General features: G+C 30.6%; 3 protein-coding genes across 3 annotated transcripts in view; 1 reads left to right on the top strand and 2 right to left on the bottom strand.

Annotated features, from left to right (window-relative positions):
* Positions 1–4,113, top strand: part of LOC108684107 (troponin C-like) — a 7,553-nt gene extending 3,440 nt beyond the window's left edge. The window contains exons 3-6 of the mRNA XM_018188204.1: positions 979–1,122; positions 1,399–1,518; positions 2,820–2,951; positions 3,755–4,113. Coding sequence (XP_018043693.1) covers positions 979–1,122; positions 1,399–1,518; positions 2,820–2,951; positions 3,755–3,783 — 425 coding nt within the window. The 3' untranslated portion in view covers positions 3,784–4,113. The remainder of the gene's footprint in view (positions 1–978; positions 1,123–1,398; positions 1,519–2,819; positions 2,952–3,754) is intronic.
* A 346-nt stretch (positions 4,114–4,459) lies between these two features.
* On the bottom strand, positions 4,460–9,350 carry LOC108684138 (NCK-interacting protein with SH3 domain). The gene is made up of 9 exons (XM_018188252.1): positions 8,956–9,350; positions 8,666–8,856; positions 7,358–8,245; positions 6,883–7,085; positions 6,701–6,804; positions 6,402–6,620; positions 6,160–6,332; positions 5,979–6,076; positions 4,460–5,843 (listed from the first exon to the last, which is right to left on the bottom strand). The coding sequence occupies exons 1-9, from the start codon at positions 8,981–8,983 to the stop codon at positions 5,753–5,755; spliced, it is 1,995 nt and encodes a 664-aa protein (XP_018043741.1). The 5' UTR covers positions 8,984–9,350; the 3' UTR covers positions 4,460–5,752.
* An 894-nt stretch (positions 9,351–10,244) lies between these two features.
* On the bottom strand, positions 10,245–14,140 carry LOC108684137 (transcription initiation factor TFIID subunit 5). The gene is made up of 11 exons (XM_018188250.1): positions 13,982–14,140; positions 13,660–13,845; positions 12,695–12,897; positions 12,408–12,604; positions 12,107–12,311; positions 11,879–11,998; positions 11,670–11,815; positions 11,445–11,582; positions 11,135–11,328; positions 10,668–10,959; positions 10,245–10,594 (listed from the first exon to the last, which is right to left on the bottom strand). The coding sequence occupies exons 1-11, from the start codon at positions 14,042–14,044 to the stop codon at positions 10,380–10,382; spliced, it is 1,959 nt and encodes a 652-aa protein (XP_018043739.1). The 5' UTR covers positions 14,045–14,140; the 3' UTR covers positions 10,245–10,379.
* Between the last annotated feature and the right edge of the window lie 1,703 nt (positions 14,141–15,843).

Raw genomic sequence — 15,843 nt, 5'->3', positions numbered from 1 at the left:
AAGCTGATGGATACTTGTGACTTTCTCGCACAAAAAGTAAAAAAAGTTTTAGTAAAAAAAATTGGGAAATTTTTAAAGGAGAAAGATAAACCTTTCAATTAGTAAATTTAATCTCTATGATTGTCCTAAATTACATAGAATTCAAAATTGATATGATTTTTTAATATACTAACAAATATAATTAAAAACTGAAGAAATATAATAAATTTTTATTTATGTTTACATAAACACACACAAAGAGTAATAACTACATACCTAACCCAATATTCCAATATACATTAAATTAGATATTAATATATATGCATTAATATTCCTTACGATTGCTACACAAAAGTTGGCTTATCGCCGAATAATTTCGCGTTAGGGTTAAAAATAAGGAAAACTGGAGTAAGAAGAGACCATACGGTAACACGATACTAGTAACGTAAATGTCGAAAGAACTTTCAAAATCTGGATCGCGCGTTAAATCGGAGCAGTTAAATCAAATTAAATCAAATGCAATATAGATTCGTCGAAAATGTCATAAGACTCAAATGACAAGTGTGGTCGCAGACGTGAACCGTGTAATCGTGCACAGCTTACATAAGATAAAATAACGATAAATAAATATCACGTAACCCATCGACGTGAACTGATCAGGCCAAATAAGCTCAGCGCCAACCGTCCCGGAAGGACGTTAACATACGGTCTAAATCTGTATCGCCCCGTTTAATGTCTTTAACCGGACGATTTATTGTTAGCAAAATTAATCGTAGAAGAAACCATCCAGAAAAAGAGAGAAATCTTTCATTTCTTTTGAAGAATTCTTCAATTCTTTGCGAACCGTCGAATTCTAGCTACACACATCCAATAACTAAAGAAAAATTGTATTAAAAAAATTCGTCAAAAATTTCTTTATTTTTGCTGTTGTCTGTTTTAAATTCGCGGAAATCAAATAATAAAAAACGTTTTTTAATGTAAAAATATAATTTTTTGCAGTTCTGCGCAAAGCTTTCGATAGCTTCGACAGCGGAAAGAGCGGCAGCATCCCCACTGAAATGGTCGCTGATATTCTTCGGCTAATGGGACAACCGTTCAACAAGAAAATCTTGGACGAACTCATCGACGAGGTCGACGCCGACAGTAAATATCATTAATTGTATTAATTATTTACATCAACAATGTTATAAGACGTACGACGAATCTCGGAGCCTATTTAAAGAATATTTATTGATCAAACGTAACAATTGTTTATCTCGCTATTTTTAAAGTGTTTACAGACATTATGAACGGTCTCTACCGAGTTGTTGTCAAATGTCGCACGATTTAATGTACCGTAACACAGTATCTCTCGCAGTAATTTTATTTATAGAATTCGTTGTACTTTTGCACACCATCTCATGTAATATCCGCTTGCAGAATCTGGGCGGCTTGAATTTGATGAATTCGTCACGTTGGCAGCGAAGTTTATTGTTGAGGAAGATGCTGAGGCGCTGGAAAAGGAGCTACGAGAAGCTTTCAGGCTTTATGACAAGGAAGGTAATAACAATTGTCACGAATCGTAATAAAACTAAAATATTGGATAAAGCTCGTTATTTTATGACGTTTCTTCAGTGAAGGCATAGCTAACAATCATTTTAATAACAATAACTATTTTTCTTATAAATTCAAATTATTTCGTAGAGATTTCAAAAACAGCGATCAATGTTTAGAAATGTGAAAATAATATGTCTTGGCACAAATTATGCAAGCACATCATATATTTAAGATACTTTTCTAATTTTTTAATAATTGTAATAAATATATATAATTATATATAAATATATATAATTCGAGTCTGATTTTTAATTATTTTTTAATAGGAGTAATCTAATTCTTTACATGAAAATAGTAAAATCAATACTCTTTCGGTATGGAAATAAAGTACTATGCTTTTTAAAAATTTGTCAACTTTTTCCATATGGTTTTTTTTAAGATAAAAAAAGTTTTAAACTCTTTTCTTTTTTTCTGACTTTTCTCATGTTCCTTTCTTATATGTAGTCTTTAAAATGAGGTTGCCATATGGTAGATATTTTATTTCAAGAAACAAATCAGTTTTACAATGTGAAAAGACTTGGCGTGACAAGCGTGAGATATGTGTCGAGGAAATTTCAGAATAGTTTGTTAGTTTGTACAAACAGGCGCATTAAGTTCGCATCAGTTTCGTTATATGCGAACGTAAAAATAAGCCGGAGATTCCCGACAGAGGAAGCTCACGTGGCGGCCGAGAGCCAAGAATGTCGTAATACATCTTTCATGAATTACGATTATATCGAGGGTGTAGCGTATGTATTTTAACGTAGCTGGCACCGAGAAGATAAATATTGCGGAGCGGATAAATTTTGCAATTACTATTTGTGTCAAGTGAAAGGGAGATGAGTACTACATGTCAAATAGATTCTAAGGATAAATAATGTAACAATATTCTCAGATTCTTACGAGTGCAAGAAGAAATGATATTATACTAATTATATTACAATTATCTCATACGCGTACATCACTTAAATGTTACTAAATCTTTACAAAAATTCTTACAGAAATTCAATTTAAAGATACATTTCCAAAAGTTACTCAAACCAGCCGTTTTAGTGACAATTAAAAAGATTACGTGATGAAAATTAATCTTTGATATTCATCAATTTTTACCTCCTTTTTATCACTGAAACAGTCAATTCAAGCGAAGAAAATGTGCCTTAATACTAACCAACTCAATATTTAAAATAAGTAATCTATTATTTTCCAGTATTGAATTTCTGTATGGAAAAAGTTTGTGATTCTGTGTACATACCTTATTCTACCAGGTAATGGTTACATCCCAACGACGTGCCTACGCGAAATCCTAAGAGAATTGGATGATCAACTGACGAAAGAAGAATTGGACATGATGATCGAAGAAATCGATTCTGATGGCTCCGGTACAGTAGATTTTGATGGTACGTTTTTAATTTTCCTTTTTCTTTTCGTTCAATAAAATACAATGTCCAATAAATTATAATACAACTTGTAAGACAATAATCTATCACGATAAGATTAGCGAAACAGAAAAGAAAAAATTCCCTGATTTTTCCCGGTTTTTTCTGATCGTTAACATATAAGATAAATCTATATAAAATCTATATAAGATAAAAAATTTTAGACTAATTTTATCGAAGAAGATAATTTCTTTATAAAGTCATTGATCTTTCGGTACTATGCCAGTTTTAATATTTTTGATATATCATACACAGTTATGAAATTAAAAACAAAAAATATTTAATTGAAATATTTAATTGAAAGATTCAATTTCATTTCTTATGAAGAATAAGCATGTGTCAGCGTATATCAACGTCATATAAGTTGAATAGAGAGCCAAACGATTTATTTATATGTTGGCAGATCGAGGATGCCACTGATCTTGCGATTCTGTCTATTTTTATATTCGTACTTAATAAATTGCAGCGATTCATCAAAATCACACATCCATTTGAATTTCCAATGAATTTCGCATATGATATTAAGAAATATTGGAATGTAATCCTTGAAATAATAGAAGATTTGTAGCAAATTAGATGTGAAATTCGATTCTTAGTACTAATTTGTATTTCTTACAAAACATTAAGTGACTTGCTTACAACGAACTATAATTTAGTGACATATAGTTAAGTGTTTATAAAAAAGAAAATTTATTGCGTTTCTAATTAAAAGATATCAACAAAATGAACATTATTATAATATATATTGTATTTTTTCTTTTCAGAGTTTATGGAGATGATGACCGGTGAATAATCATCTTGAATGAATGGTGAATTGCTTTTGAATCTAAAGACACTTATGCAATCCATGCAATCACGTCTTGAAATTAATCATTCGCACGTTTATGAGGAATTAATGCACATCGAGTTTATTCGCACAGAGATATTTTCTATTTTATGATTAGTCTCGAAAGCAAATTCCCATCATAAACGTCGCATCGAATGAATTGTACTTTCTGCTTTTATACACACATACGTCATATTTATTATATAACAATAAATTTTACTTTCATACACTTACATAAGGCTTGGGATTTTTCATTGAAAAATTAGAATATTTATTGTTAATAAAACAAGATAAAAATCTAATATTTTCTTATTTAATAATGTAAATTACTTTCCTCATGTTTGTATATACGGACAAAAAATTTATAATACTTTTTTACTTATTTAGAGACTAATATTTTTTTTAAATATCTGTACTCAAGCACATTTTTTTCATTCTGTTTTGACTAAAACCTGATATAAAAGATGTTACTGCTATTACATTAATTTTTAATAATGTTTTTAACTTATTTGCAAAGAGATTAAATTATATAATATATTTATTTCTCTAAATGTTTTATTTTGATATATAGTTTTTTATCTTTTTTGTTTTTTTTTGTTACATAATGAACAAATAAATAATTTATTTTTAGACTATGGCTCCTAACAATTTTCATATTAGATAACAAAAACACAAGTAAAAAAATCGATATAATCATATTATAAATTGAGTCATTCGTCGGATTATTACGCAAAATTGAAAAGATTAAATGAAAGCGTTGCTACATGGATGAAGATGCCATGTAGATGTAAATCCATTTTGTATATTAACACCTATATTTAAGGATTATGAGAGATATTTGAAAGAAATTACATCAAAAGAAGAAAGTAGCAAAACACAATTGATTTTTTAAAAATTAGATTTTAAATTGCTAGTTATGGAGAAAAAGAAAAAGAGCAATATTTTATGTGACAGTGAGCTAAACTTTTTATTTATTTAACATTTAATTATAATCACATTAAATTCGAGATTCCTTTATAATTGACATGTTGATAGTCGCAAACATAATGTAGAATAACATGCTTAAAAAAATATAGTTACTAATCATAGACTAGCAAGTTTATTGATTAAAGTGGCACCTAAGTAAGTCTTATAAGTAAGTCCGTATGAATTTTTACCTAAAATTTTATTTTTACGATAAAAACATTTGCAAAATAATGATATTTGAAGAAAGTATTGATACTTCTCTGGAAAATAAAATATAAACTAGAATTTATGTAATTTCTATGACTTAGAATATTGTTCATTTCTGACATATATAGATGTGGACTAGACTACACTTTATGGAGAAATAATACTAATAATTTTATTTAATTTCTCCGTTTTTTAACAATACACACAGAAATGTATGTACCAGCTGCATGTGTTTATATTAAAGTTTTATCTCAATATATATAACCTCTATATATAAATTATTTTACTTATACATTATTACCAACTATATTAAATGTAATTTAATTTAATTATATAAATGTTGGAATGCTTAGATATCAATGGTCCTCACAATAAGAATGAAAAGGATTTCTTTGTTATGTTTCATACGTTTTACGCCATATATAATAATTTTGTATATCTTTCCTACTAAATAGTTCATTTATATAAAGAGTAACGTTTTGTAGCACCAACAGAATGAAGACTTTTATGGCAGTAATAAAACATATCATTATCATTTCATAAGCTATATGTGCGTTTCTTTTTACTAGATAAAATATAGAAGAACCATAAAGGCTATTAACAAAATTTGTTTCTCTTCTTACCGTTAATAAATTCTCAGAGCCGTAAAGACTATTAACAAAATTTGTTTCTCTTCTTACCGTTAATAAATTCTCAGAGCTACTTAAACAAGAGTTTGCAAGTCATCTTCGTCCAAATCTTGATCAGACGAGGGAATTAAATGTCACATTCTGAACAAATGTGGAAATTCGTTGCTAATTTCGCGTACTACTTGCTGGTCTTCATGACTGTCTGCCGTTTCCTCGCAAAATATCCTAATGCAGAGTACAAGATATACATGTAATAAAGTTTTATAATACGATAATAATAATATTTATAATATTAATATTTAATTATTTAATATTTATAATAAATTGTAATAAAGAGGGTATTTACATCTAAATCTTTACCTTGTAAAACATTTTAATAAATCTCCAGATCGGTGACGATGTTCATTATAATTGGATGTGCGTAGAACTCGGCGGCAAAGTTCAAGATATTGTCTACGCTATCGTTACACATTAAATTATACATATTAAATATATTTTTAACAAATCCAATATGAGATTATAACACAATATAATGTAATACCTTATCACCCGGAAACATATCAAAAAGTTGTCGTAGTATGATATCGATAAGAACTTTTACGTCGTTAGTGTAAAAGAGACTTGCTATGGCATCGTTACTAAACAAGTCGACAAAAAGTTTTAGTACAGAGTGTGGCGGTTGTGGCTCGTGATCAAATATTCGTACCGGATCCTCTGCGGTAAAGTAGAAGTTTGTCAGCTCGAATTATTTCTGACATACATATTATTTGTAATAAAGTTTACCTTCTCTGTTAAAAAGAAATAAAATTTTTTCAGTAAATGTCTTGGCTATAGTTCGCTCACGTAGGGCATTTAGAACGATATTCTCAGAAGTTGTAAATTGTAAATTGTAGGATAATATCAAATTTATGAATAAATCTGGGATTTGATCTTCCAGATCTGTATCAGGTGGTGTTTCTATTAGGTCCAGCAAGAACGATATAAAATCTGAGCCAAGTTGTTCTGTAAACAAATCAATAAGAAATATATATTTTAATTTTTATTTTTAATAATGATATTGATGTATGATCTATTTTATTCACCTAAATGAGTAACTGGCATGGGTTCACCCATTGAAAAAATCATTGTAAGCAATAACGAAGAATAATTTAATCTTAATACATTCCTGGGATTACTTTTCATATCTCTATAAAAATCAGAATTTTTGTTATTAGTTAAATATTAGTTAAATATACTTCATTATTAAATGTCTTATTACTCATACCTTGCTAATTCCATTGGTAGAATACTATTTAACATTATAGTTAGTACCACTGGATCTAAACTGCACATAACGCCAAATGATTGCAACAACAGTTGTCTAATAGTCCATCTCGTCTCCATTTGATAATATTGTATTAATATAGTTACGCCATTGTATCGATCTTGCCTTAAAACATGTCTCGATACATTTGCATCAGCATTAGTCTGAAAAAAGATAAATGAATGATATAATGAAACGTATGAAAATATCAATTATAAATAAAATCAAATTAAATTAAGTAAATCATATTTATACCACATTTTTAGTATTAAGAATAATATAAATATATTTCTAAGAGCATTCACGTAAATTTGAAAAAAAATTTTAATTGAAGAGAATTAGAAACAAGCAATATTAAAAGTCAAATTTAATACTAAATAATGTGACGTCGATATGATTCAAGTTATTGCCTCATTTCATAAAATAAAAATTGTACCAATATTTCAGTCAATTCTTTGATATATTCCACGATAATAGATTCATCTTCATAAAGCATCCAACTTCTTTGCTGCGAATCTTCCTTGCACGAAGTCAATTCGGTAAAAATAATTTTCAACCTATTAGCGTCGTAAGTTTCTTCTATACTCATTTTTGATACAGTCAACGGTGTTTGTAGCTGATGCAGCAAAGCATCGAGATAATGACTTACAGTTTCTGGCAGCAACTGCTGCAGGCTAGACACTACAACTGTGACTGCTACTTTCGACATTTCATGACTAAGTTGAGTATTTTTGCGTACTTGATCGAGCAATTGGTAAGCACTTCGCGAGTTAATAGCTTGTAAAGAATTGCTCTTTATTGACGAGCTGTTCTTAGCAGGCGAATTGCTTTTATTTGGCGAGCTGCTGCATATGTTATGTATGCTACCTTGCGAGGAGGTTTTACGAACTTCAGTAACCGATGTCTGGATTTTTTGAATAATGTCCGAAGACGACTGACGAGGAAGTGATTGAACACGTTGTTCGTCTCCATTCGGCCGTTGACATTGTGCCATTGCTGGAATATGATCTGTGTTATTACCGCGGAGAGTTGTTTGTGCAGTTGCGTAAGAGGTATTGCTTGGCGCTGATCTAACATCTCCTTCTGTATTGTCACAAGCAATCACAGAATGTGTTTCTTTAGATATAATGCCACAATCTAAATCTGGTGGTTTAGGCGCTTGTCTTTTGGATTTTTTGCTCAGTTCGATTTGTTTCTTCCTTTCTGTTAGCTTCACTAAGAGATCTTGCTTGTCAGGCTGCACTGACTCGCTATCCTTCTTAATTTCCGTTTCTAAAGTCAGTATACAATCTTCCAAAAAATCAATCAGGAACTGGGGCTGCGCCTATGAATCAATCAATAATACAATAGACCTGTTTTAAAGCTTATTCTTTTTAGTTCTCACACAATTCATCTTTTCCTTCTTCTCTCCGATGTGAAAAGAAAGAAGAAACATAAGTTGTGCAAGAAGTTCAGTTAAAGGACAACTCTTTTTTTAGCTAAATATCTTGCACAATTCAGGCCTTTTCTTTAGGCCTGTTCTTTTTAGCTGAACTTTTTGATTCATAATCATCTTTTCAATTTTTTTCTTTTTTTTACATGGAGAAAAAAGGAAGAAAGATAAAAAATACAAGAAGTTTAGCTAAAAAAAATAGAGACCTTTTTTTCTCTACAGTGAAAAGAAAAGGGAAAAGATACGCTATGCAAACAGTTAAATAGAATAGAGCTAAATATTCATATATACCTCAAAACAAGTTTCACATACCTTCACAGAGGCAACATAATTGGAGGGTATATAGCCCAGACGTCCTCCTCTGTTTACAACTTGCCACCAGTTTTTCTGCTTAACATTACGCTGCAGCAGAATGAAATATTCACCTTCCCGGAAGCTGAGAGTCTTGGCAAATGTGGCCTTGAAGTCGTACAAGGCCTTAACCATTTCGTAGCTATCCGCAGCTGTAAAATATACAAAATGTAAAAAGAGAGAAACGAGAAAACGAAAAAAATATATGTCGAACGTGTGTCTCGGAAGAAATATAAATACGGCGAGCTTACCTAACCTCGTCGCGCTGTTATCGTCCATCGTGGAAAGCAAGAGTGAAATACAACGGTCTCGACGGAGACAACGCCCAGGTGAAAACCAGAATGTCGGAGAAACGCCTACTTACTTTCGTTCGCGTTTGGACATCTCATTTCTCTACTACTTGTCTTTTTCTGTCAATGATTTTTTGCTCCGACCGGCCTTTCCGTGTGTGCGCGTGTATATTAATCACCTCTCGCTTGCGATTGATAGTACTGATTCTACTGATACATGGATCACGGATCGGCTGTTACTGCGAGATCGACATCGAATTCGTCGAACTATCGCCGTTCACCCATTCACTTGCTCGCTATCGCATGCTATTGCACGAATTACAAATTTGTGCGAATTATTGATCGTGCGTATCATATCGCTCCCGTTTTATAGAAATTTAATATTGAAAGATACATTATATTTTGAGTATTAAAAACATTATTGTTCAATAAGATGAAGTACTTACTCTATTCTATTTTAATATGCAATGATTTGAATGCTAAGATTTAAGAAATTTTATTTTATTATAATATTAAGAGTATCTGAAATAAGTGACTTATTCTATTTGTGGTGAAAATTTGTCTCAGAATTTTATATAAATTGAAATACTTTTCAGAAATACTGAGAAAGTCTACATCTTTTGTTAGAATTTTTCATATATATATATGAATTCTGAGATTTTAAAAATTCTATAATTTCTGAAAAAATACTTTAAATTTGTTCAGATTTTATAACATTTCATTACAAATTATAGATTGAGAAATGTCAGAATATTTCAGAATTCGCATATATGAAAAATTCTAGAAGAGATATAGATATTTTTTTTTGGTATTTCTAAAGTATTCCAATTTGTATAAAAAATCTGAAAAAATGTTTAAAGTTAGAAAATTAAAAATCTAAATTTTTTTAATTTTAATTTTATATAAAAATTCTGAGAAAAATTTTCATGAATTTATGTCTAAGTACTTTTTGAACAATAGTATTTTAATACTCAAAATAAGCAATTTTCAGTATAAAATTAGATTTCTGTAAAAATCGGTCTTTTATTGAGTAAAAAGTAGATCGATTTTTACAGTATAATTTTCTTCTACTCAAACTTTAATTTATACAATGATAAGCATATCAAATGAAAGCGCTTAAATACAAATAAAGCAATTTATTTCAGAGTCTATCAATATCAAGGAAAATATAACTTCTACCGAATCATATTTTATCATACATCAAGAAAAATTGAATGTTATATTTATTAATAATGACAACACTAAGAAAATAGTAAATGTGAAAAATTTATTAATAACTTTTATGATACATTTATGATAGATTTAAATTATCTGTACATATATAGATTTAAGTTATATTTTAATTTATGTAACGATAAATCACATGGGCGCAAAATCTCCATGGATTATGCCGACTCAAACATGCCAATACCCAGTAATAAATTTCTACGTGAAAAATGTAGCGTTAGGACAGATGTGTTTTTTGTCGGGAAGGTACGTAGTAGATAAGATTCCGAGTTTGTTTTTACATCTGGATTGTGCGAAACGTTGACATCTTCCAAACTCATCTCTTCTGCTAATTTTATGAAATCCCATAATTTCAATGTACAGTCCAAGGAACCTGTCAAAGGCAATCGATTGTTGTTCGATACATTTTTATTTGATTTACGTAAAGTGATGAATGATGAAAATACCTGACACTAGAATATTGCCATCCCGACTAAATGATAAACAATGAATATTCCCTGTATGACCAGATAAGGCTGCAACAAGGTGACCGTGTGCCAAATCCCACACAAGCACACGATGATCTGCCCCAGCTGAAGCTAAAAAGCGACCTTCTGTTGAGAAAGCTAAAGAAAAAATCGGTCCTTTATGCCCAGTCATCAATCGGACTTGATTGCCAGTTACACAATCCCATAATCTCACGGTCATATCACTTGAACCACTCGCGATATAATTCGAATTTGGATGAAACTGAATTACCTATAAAGATAACAGTTAATTGTTTCATCTAACGATCAAACAGAGCACGCATGGTGGACAGCGCACGAGTCTACCATGCTAGATAATCGCGAACAAGCCCAGTCTCGATTTTAAGATGTTGCATCATCAATGAATAATCAAACAAATAAATTAACTATAGTAAATGTTAACTCACATCAACATCTGAATAATGGCCAGAAAATATTCGTAATGGTTGATGAGAGTCAGTCGCCCATAATCTGGCAGTTTTGTCATTCGAGGCACTTGAAAAGTAATAACCGTGCGGTGAGAATCGTACGCACCATACGGGAAATAGATGGCCTTTGTAACAAACGACACATGTCCATGTATGCAGTGACCATAGCCTTACTGAACAATTAAAATTATTACATTAATTTAATTTATCTTTAATTTATCTTTAATGTACTAATATTATATTAATAATTACACTAATAACTTTCATTATATGATTGAATAAACATTACTTGTGGTATCTTCTGATGACGAAAGCAGAAGATTTCTGTCTGGACTAAATGAAAGACTATAAATTGGCCCACTGTGACCATACAGGTTTTTCGTAGTTTCAGATGTTCGTTCATCCATCATTCTAACCAATACGTCTTCTATAAAGTTTTTTGCAACACATTTTAGAATAATATAAATAAAATAATATAAATAAAATCATGATTTATCATGATTTTATGTGTTACCTGCTTCTCTATTAATATCTTGTAATGGTTCACCCGTTTTCATCAACCTCAATTTTTGTGGAATTAAACTCCATACTTTTATGGTAGAATTGCTAAATCCGGTAGCTAATAAACTTGAGTCCTCTGCTATTTCTGCCGCTGTTACACTAATTACAAAAGAAGATTTATGAAATGGATATTAATGAGAAAATTTAATTTCATATACTTACGTGTAAATTGTGTTTAACATAGTATAAAAACATATAGATGGTAATGTGTCAGGTCCAAGGACGACTCTCTTTGATGCTTCCCTCAAGGATTTAATTTTTTCCAGTTTATCCGCATCTTTCCTAAATTGAAAAGATGTAAATTGTGTGAGATTGAAGCGAAACATCCTAATTCTTTAACATCACCAGAAGTAAATCATTAAAGAATCTAGCAAGACATATTTATCTTACAGATTGGGTAACGGCATTCTGCCTACAGCTGGTGCATTCGGATCAGATTTCGTCTTCTTTGAAAATAAGGGATCTTTCTTAGCTTTTTTCTTTTTTGGTTTATCACCATCTGTACCTTCTTTATCATCTTCCTCTTCTTTATTTGGCTCCATACATTGAATATCAGGTTCCTTTAAAAGTCCATAATAGACTTTGACCTTGTTATCTACATTTTAATAATTTAATTAATAGACTTTTTTTTTTATATAAAGCATAAAAATAAGAAATAATTCTCTTGTTATAAATAAAGAAATTTTATTACCTTGCCTGGTAGCCTCTCCTACCATAGCTCCAGATGTTGCTTCTATCTGTTGTTTATTACGAGCAACACCTTCATACATATCAAAGTAAAGATGCTCCTGTATGATATTTAATAAAACGCTATGTTTCTTTTCTTGCAAATGTCGTTTTAGTATCGAAAGAGTATCCCTCGACATTCTGATTATAAACTGATTAGATCTGTAAGTACAGATATCAAATGATACTTAAGTTTAAATTATTCTTAGGTCTGAATAATATTCATCATATATTGCTCGCTTCTATGTTTACTTAAAAGTGTCGGTTAATTCATTCCCTGCCATTTGTTCCCGTTTTGTTACGTTGGATAATCTTTTCAAGTCATCCTGATAATACTCTTGTAAGTTTCCACTGAACTTTTCCATGAGTTGTTTTGCTTCTTGAGAATGATTATTATAAACCAATTCCAAATACATGTGCACCAAAACTGGATATAATATGGTTCCCAACTCATGCTATCATTATATATAATCTTGTATAGAATATAATATAATCTTGCATAATACAAGTTCATATAATGCTATTATTATATCTTATACTAATCTTCTGCCATTAATATAAGACTTTCAAAGTGCAATCAATTTTTTGATTGTGAATTCTGATAGATAATTTTAAATCTATAAAAAATAAGTAAAACACAACTCGATTTCTAATTTCTAGGAAAAAACTTGTTAAAGCTTTCACAAATACACAAGAATTTCTTGAAATTTTTATATACTCTAGAACAATATAAAAATTTGCACTAACAATAAGTTCAAAGACACAGATTGCTGATGAAAGGTATACAATTACACATTGTCCAGGCAACAGGAGATTTAATAAATATAAATCATTGCTTTATATAATAAATTATTATATGAAACAATATATAAGCAGACTTATATAAAATTTAATTTGTAAATATTTCCTCCCTTTCCTTCATTATCTTATTGAGCAGAGAGAAGACAGAACAAAAATTAAAAAAGAAACAGAAGTTTAAATTGATCATACACTGACTATACACTAAAAGACTAGACACTAAAGCTCTACAGTAACTGGCTACTTTAGGATCTATTCTTTATTTTCTTGTACGAAGAGATGATGGAAAGGAAGAAACGTGTAGCTTATGAACAAGTCAAGTTTTGAACAAGTATGATAAAGCTACATATTTATGTTGTAATATTTATGATGTAATATAAAATACTTTCGCATATGTATTAATGATAACTTTGGCTTACCTTATAAATATCTAAGGCTCCTTCCACAAACTTTTTCAATTCGCTATATGCTTTCTCATATTGTGCAGGATCACCTTCGCTTTTATAAGCAGAAAGGACACTGGTCACATCAGAATCAGATTGTTGAGAATCATCAATCGAAATATCAGTAAGATTAGCTTCTTTTCTAAATAATTCCTCAGTTCCCTAAAAACACAAAATAACAAAAATACGTAGCTATTTGTTTCTAATTATGCATGTGAGTGAAAAGATCTATTTATTAAATTTTTCAATAACACCGAATGCAGGTTAGGATTTGGAGAAAGAATGTTTTCTAACTTACCTTAAAATTGTACTTCTTCAAAAGCTGCAAAACTGCGAGCATGGTATTTTTATCGGTATCCATATTTGCACGATTATCTCTATTATTATAATAACCAAGAGAAACAAATATCTAAAACAGTCAAAAAACCAATTCAAATAATTCGTAGCTTGCGGCTAAAGTGGAAGCCAACTGAAATGAACTATATTCTTTTTCACCGGCGGCGCCACAGTTGCGATTATCGATAGTCTTGAGATTGCGATTCTCGTGATTTCAATAGATTTCGCCATCTCTCATAGAACGCGCCACGAACTGAAGATTCTGTGCTAGAGTTGTTCTATATTCCTTACTTTTATATCATTTAGAATATTCGAGAAACGTATCTCGTGCATGGGAGATTGTCAAGGATCTTTCTCTTTCTTGAATGTATATACTTTATTATCTTTGTTAGTATATACTTTATTACCATATACTCATCGCCGCGATCGGTAGTGAATTTCAGAATGATTCCGTGCCATCCTCGTAACGTCGCGTATGTTGCAAAGACAATTTAATTGACGATAGACGATTTTTTGACGTTTTGAAGTTCCGCAGCTTTGGAAGATCTTGGTATCAGCATTTCTCATCTGCAGATTTGAAGTGGAGCGAGAAACGCAACAGGTGCATCGATCATCATCAAGTATGTGATATCATTGTTTATGAAAAATATTTATGCTTGATTTATGTTGTAATCTTAATCCTAAAATTCTAAAATTCAGCCAATAGGAGCCAGTCATAATTAGAGTTCCTCTAGTAGGAGTTTCTAGCAAACGAGAATGGATTAAAATAGATTGAAATTTTTTTCTATCCGAATACGTATTTTAAATAGCGAATACTTTTTGTTGGATTAATTGGATTCAGTTAGATTCAATTAGATTCAATTAGATGCAATTGGATTGAAGAATTGCATTTTTTATTCAAAATTTTGAATTGAACAATATTCACAATTGTGTTTGTGTGCACAGAAAAAGCTAATATTATTTTTAGATTGTAAGGCATAGAGATATGTTCCATGCAATTCTTATAAATGAATAAAAATGCATTCAGAATTGAAAAGCATTCATTTTAACATTCGTGAATCAATATTTCTGAAAAATCTGAATCCATTTTAATTCATTTCAATCCATTCTCGTTTGCTGAGTTAGGAGTTAAGATATAAGACCGAAAAGATGCCATGGCCGGAAACCGGAAACAGCACAATTCCACCATGGTTGACAGTTGATAGTTTGATTTCGCGTTCGCATCTTTTACACTATGAAACAATTGTTCACACTAAGGCTATGGTCAAAGTCTCACTACAAATGCTTTGAAGCATTTAATGAACCAATTAGAAGAAAGAATTTTACAAACTAACCAGTTAAAAAAGCTTCAAAGCGTTTGCAGCATCGCGTTGACCGTACTTCAATTCACAGATTCATTACCGCATCGAAAATATTTGCAAATGGCGGCGTTTAAAGGAACTCAAAATCTGACTAATCAGAAATCGATACCCTTTATGATTTGACTCCTTATTCTAGTCATAATTAGAGACTCTTTAATCAGAGATTGACCAAGGATTTTGTCAAATTTCTTCGAGCGAGAAAGGAGTATAGGCATCTCACGCCTCCGTCAATATTGGTGTATATGCATGATGTATGCGAAATTATTCTTATATATTCTTATGGCCAGTCTCTGATTGAAGAGTCTCTACTCATAATTGATCTTAATTAACATCTGTATTCCATTGGGTGAATTTTAGGATTTTAGGATTAAGATCGAAGCATAAATCAAGCATTAATTAACATAAGCCTATAAATAAGTTCTTATTACATAAATGGTTTTTTCTTTCGATAATTATCGAACGA

The sequence above is a fragment of the Atta colombica genome, unplaced genomic scaffold (assembly GCF_001594045.1).
Source record: "Atta colombica isolate Treedump-2 unplaced genomic scaffold, Acol1.0 scaffold126, whole genome shotgun sequence".
Taxonomy (NCBI): Eukaryota; Metazoa; Arthropoda; class Insecta; order Hymenoptera; family Formicidae; genus Atta; species Atta colombica.
Note: the sequence above shows the minus strand (reverse complement) of the source record. Positions and strands in the feature narration are given on the sequence as shown.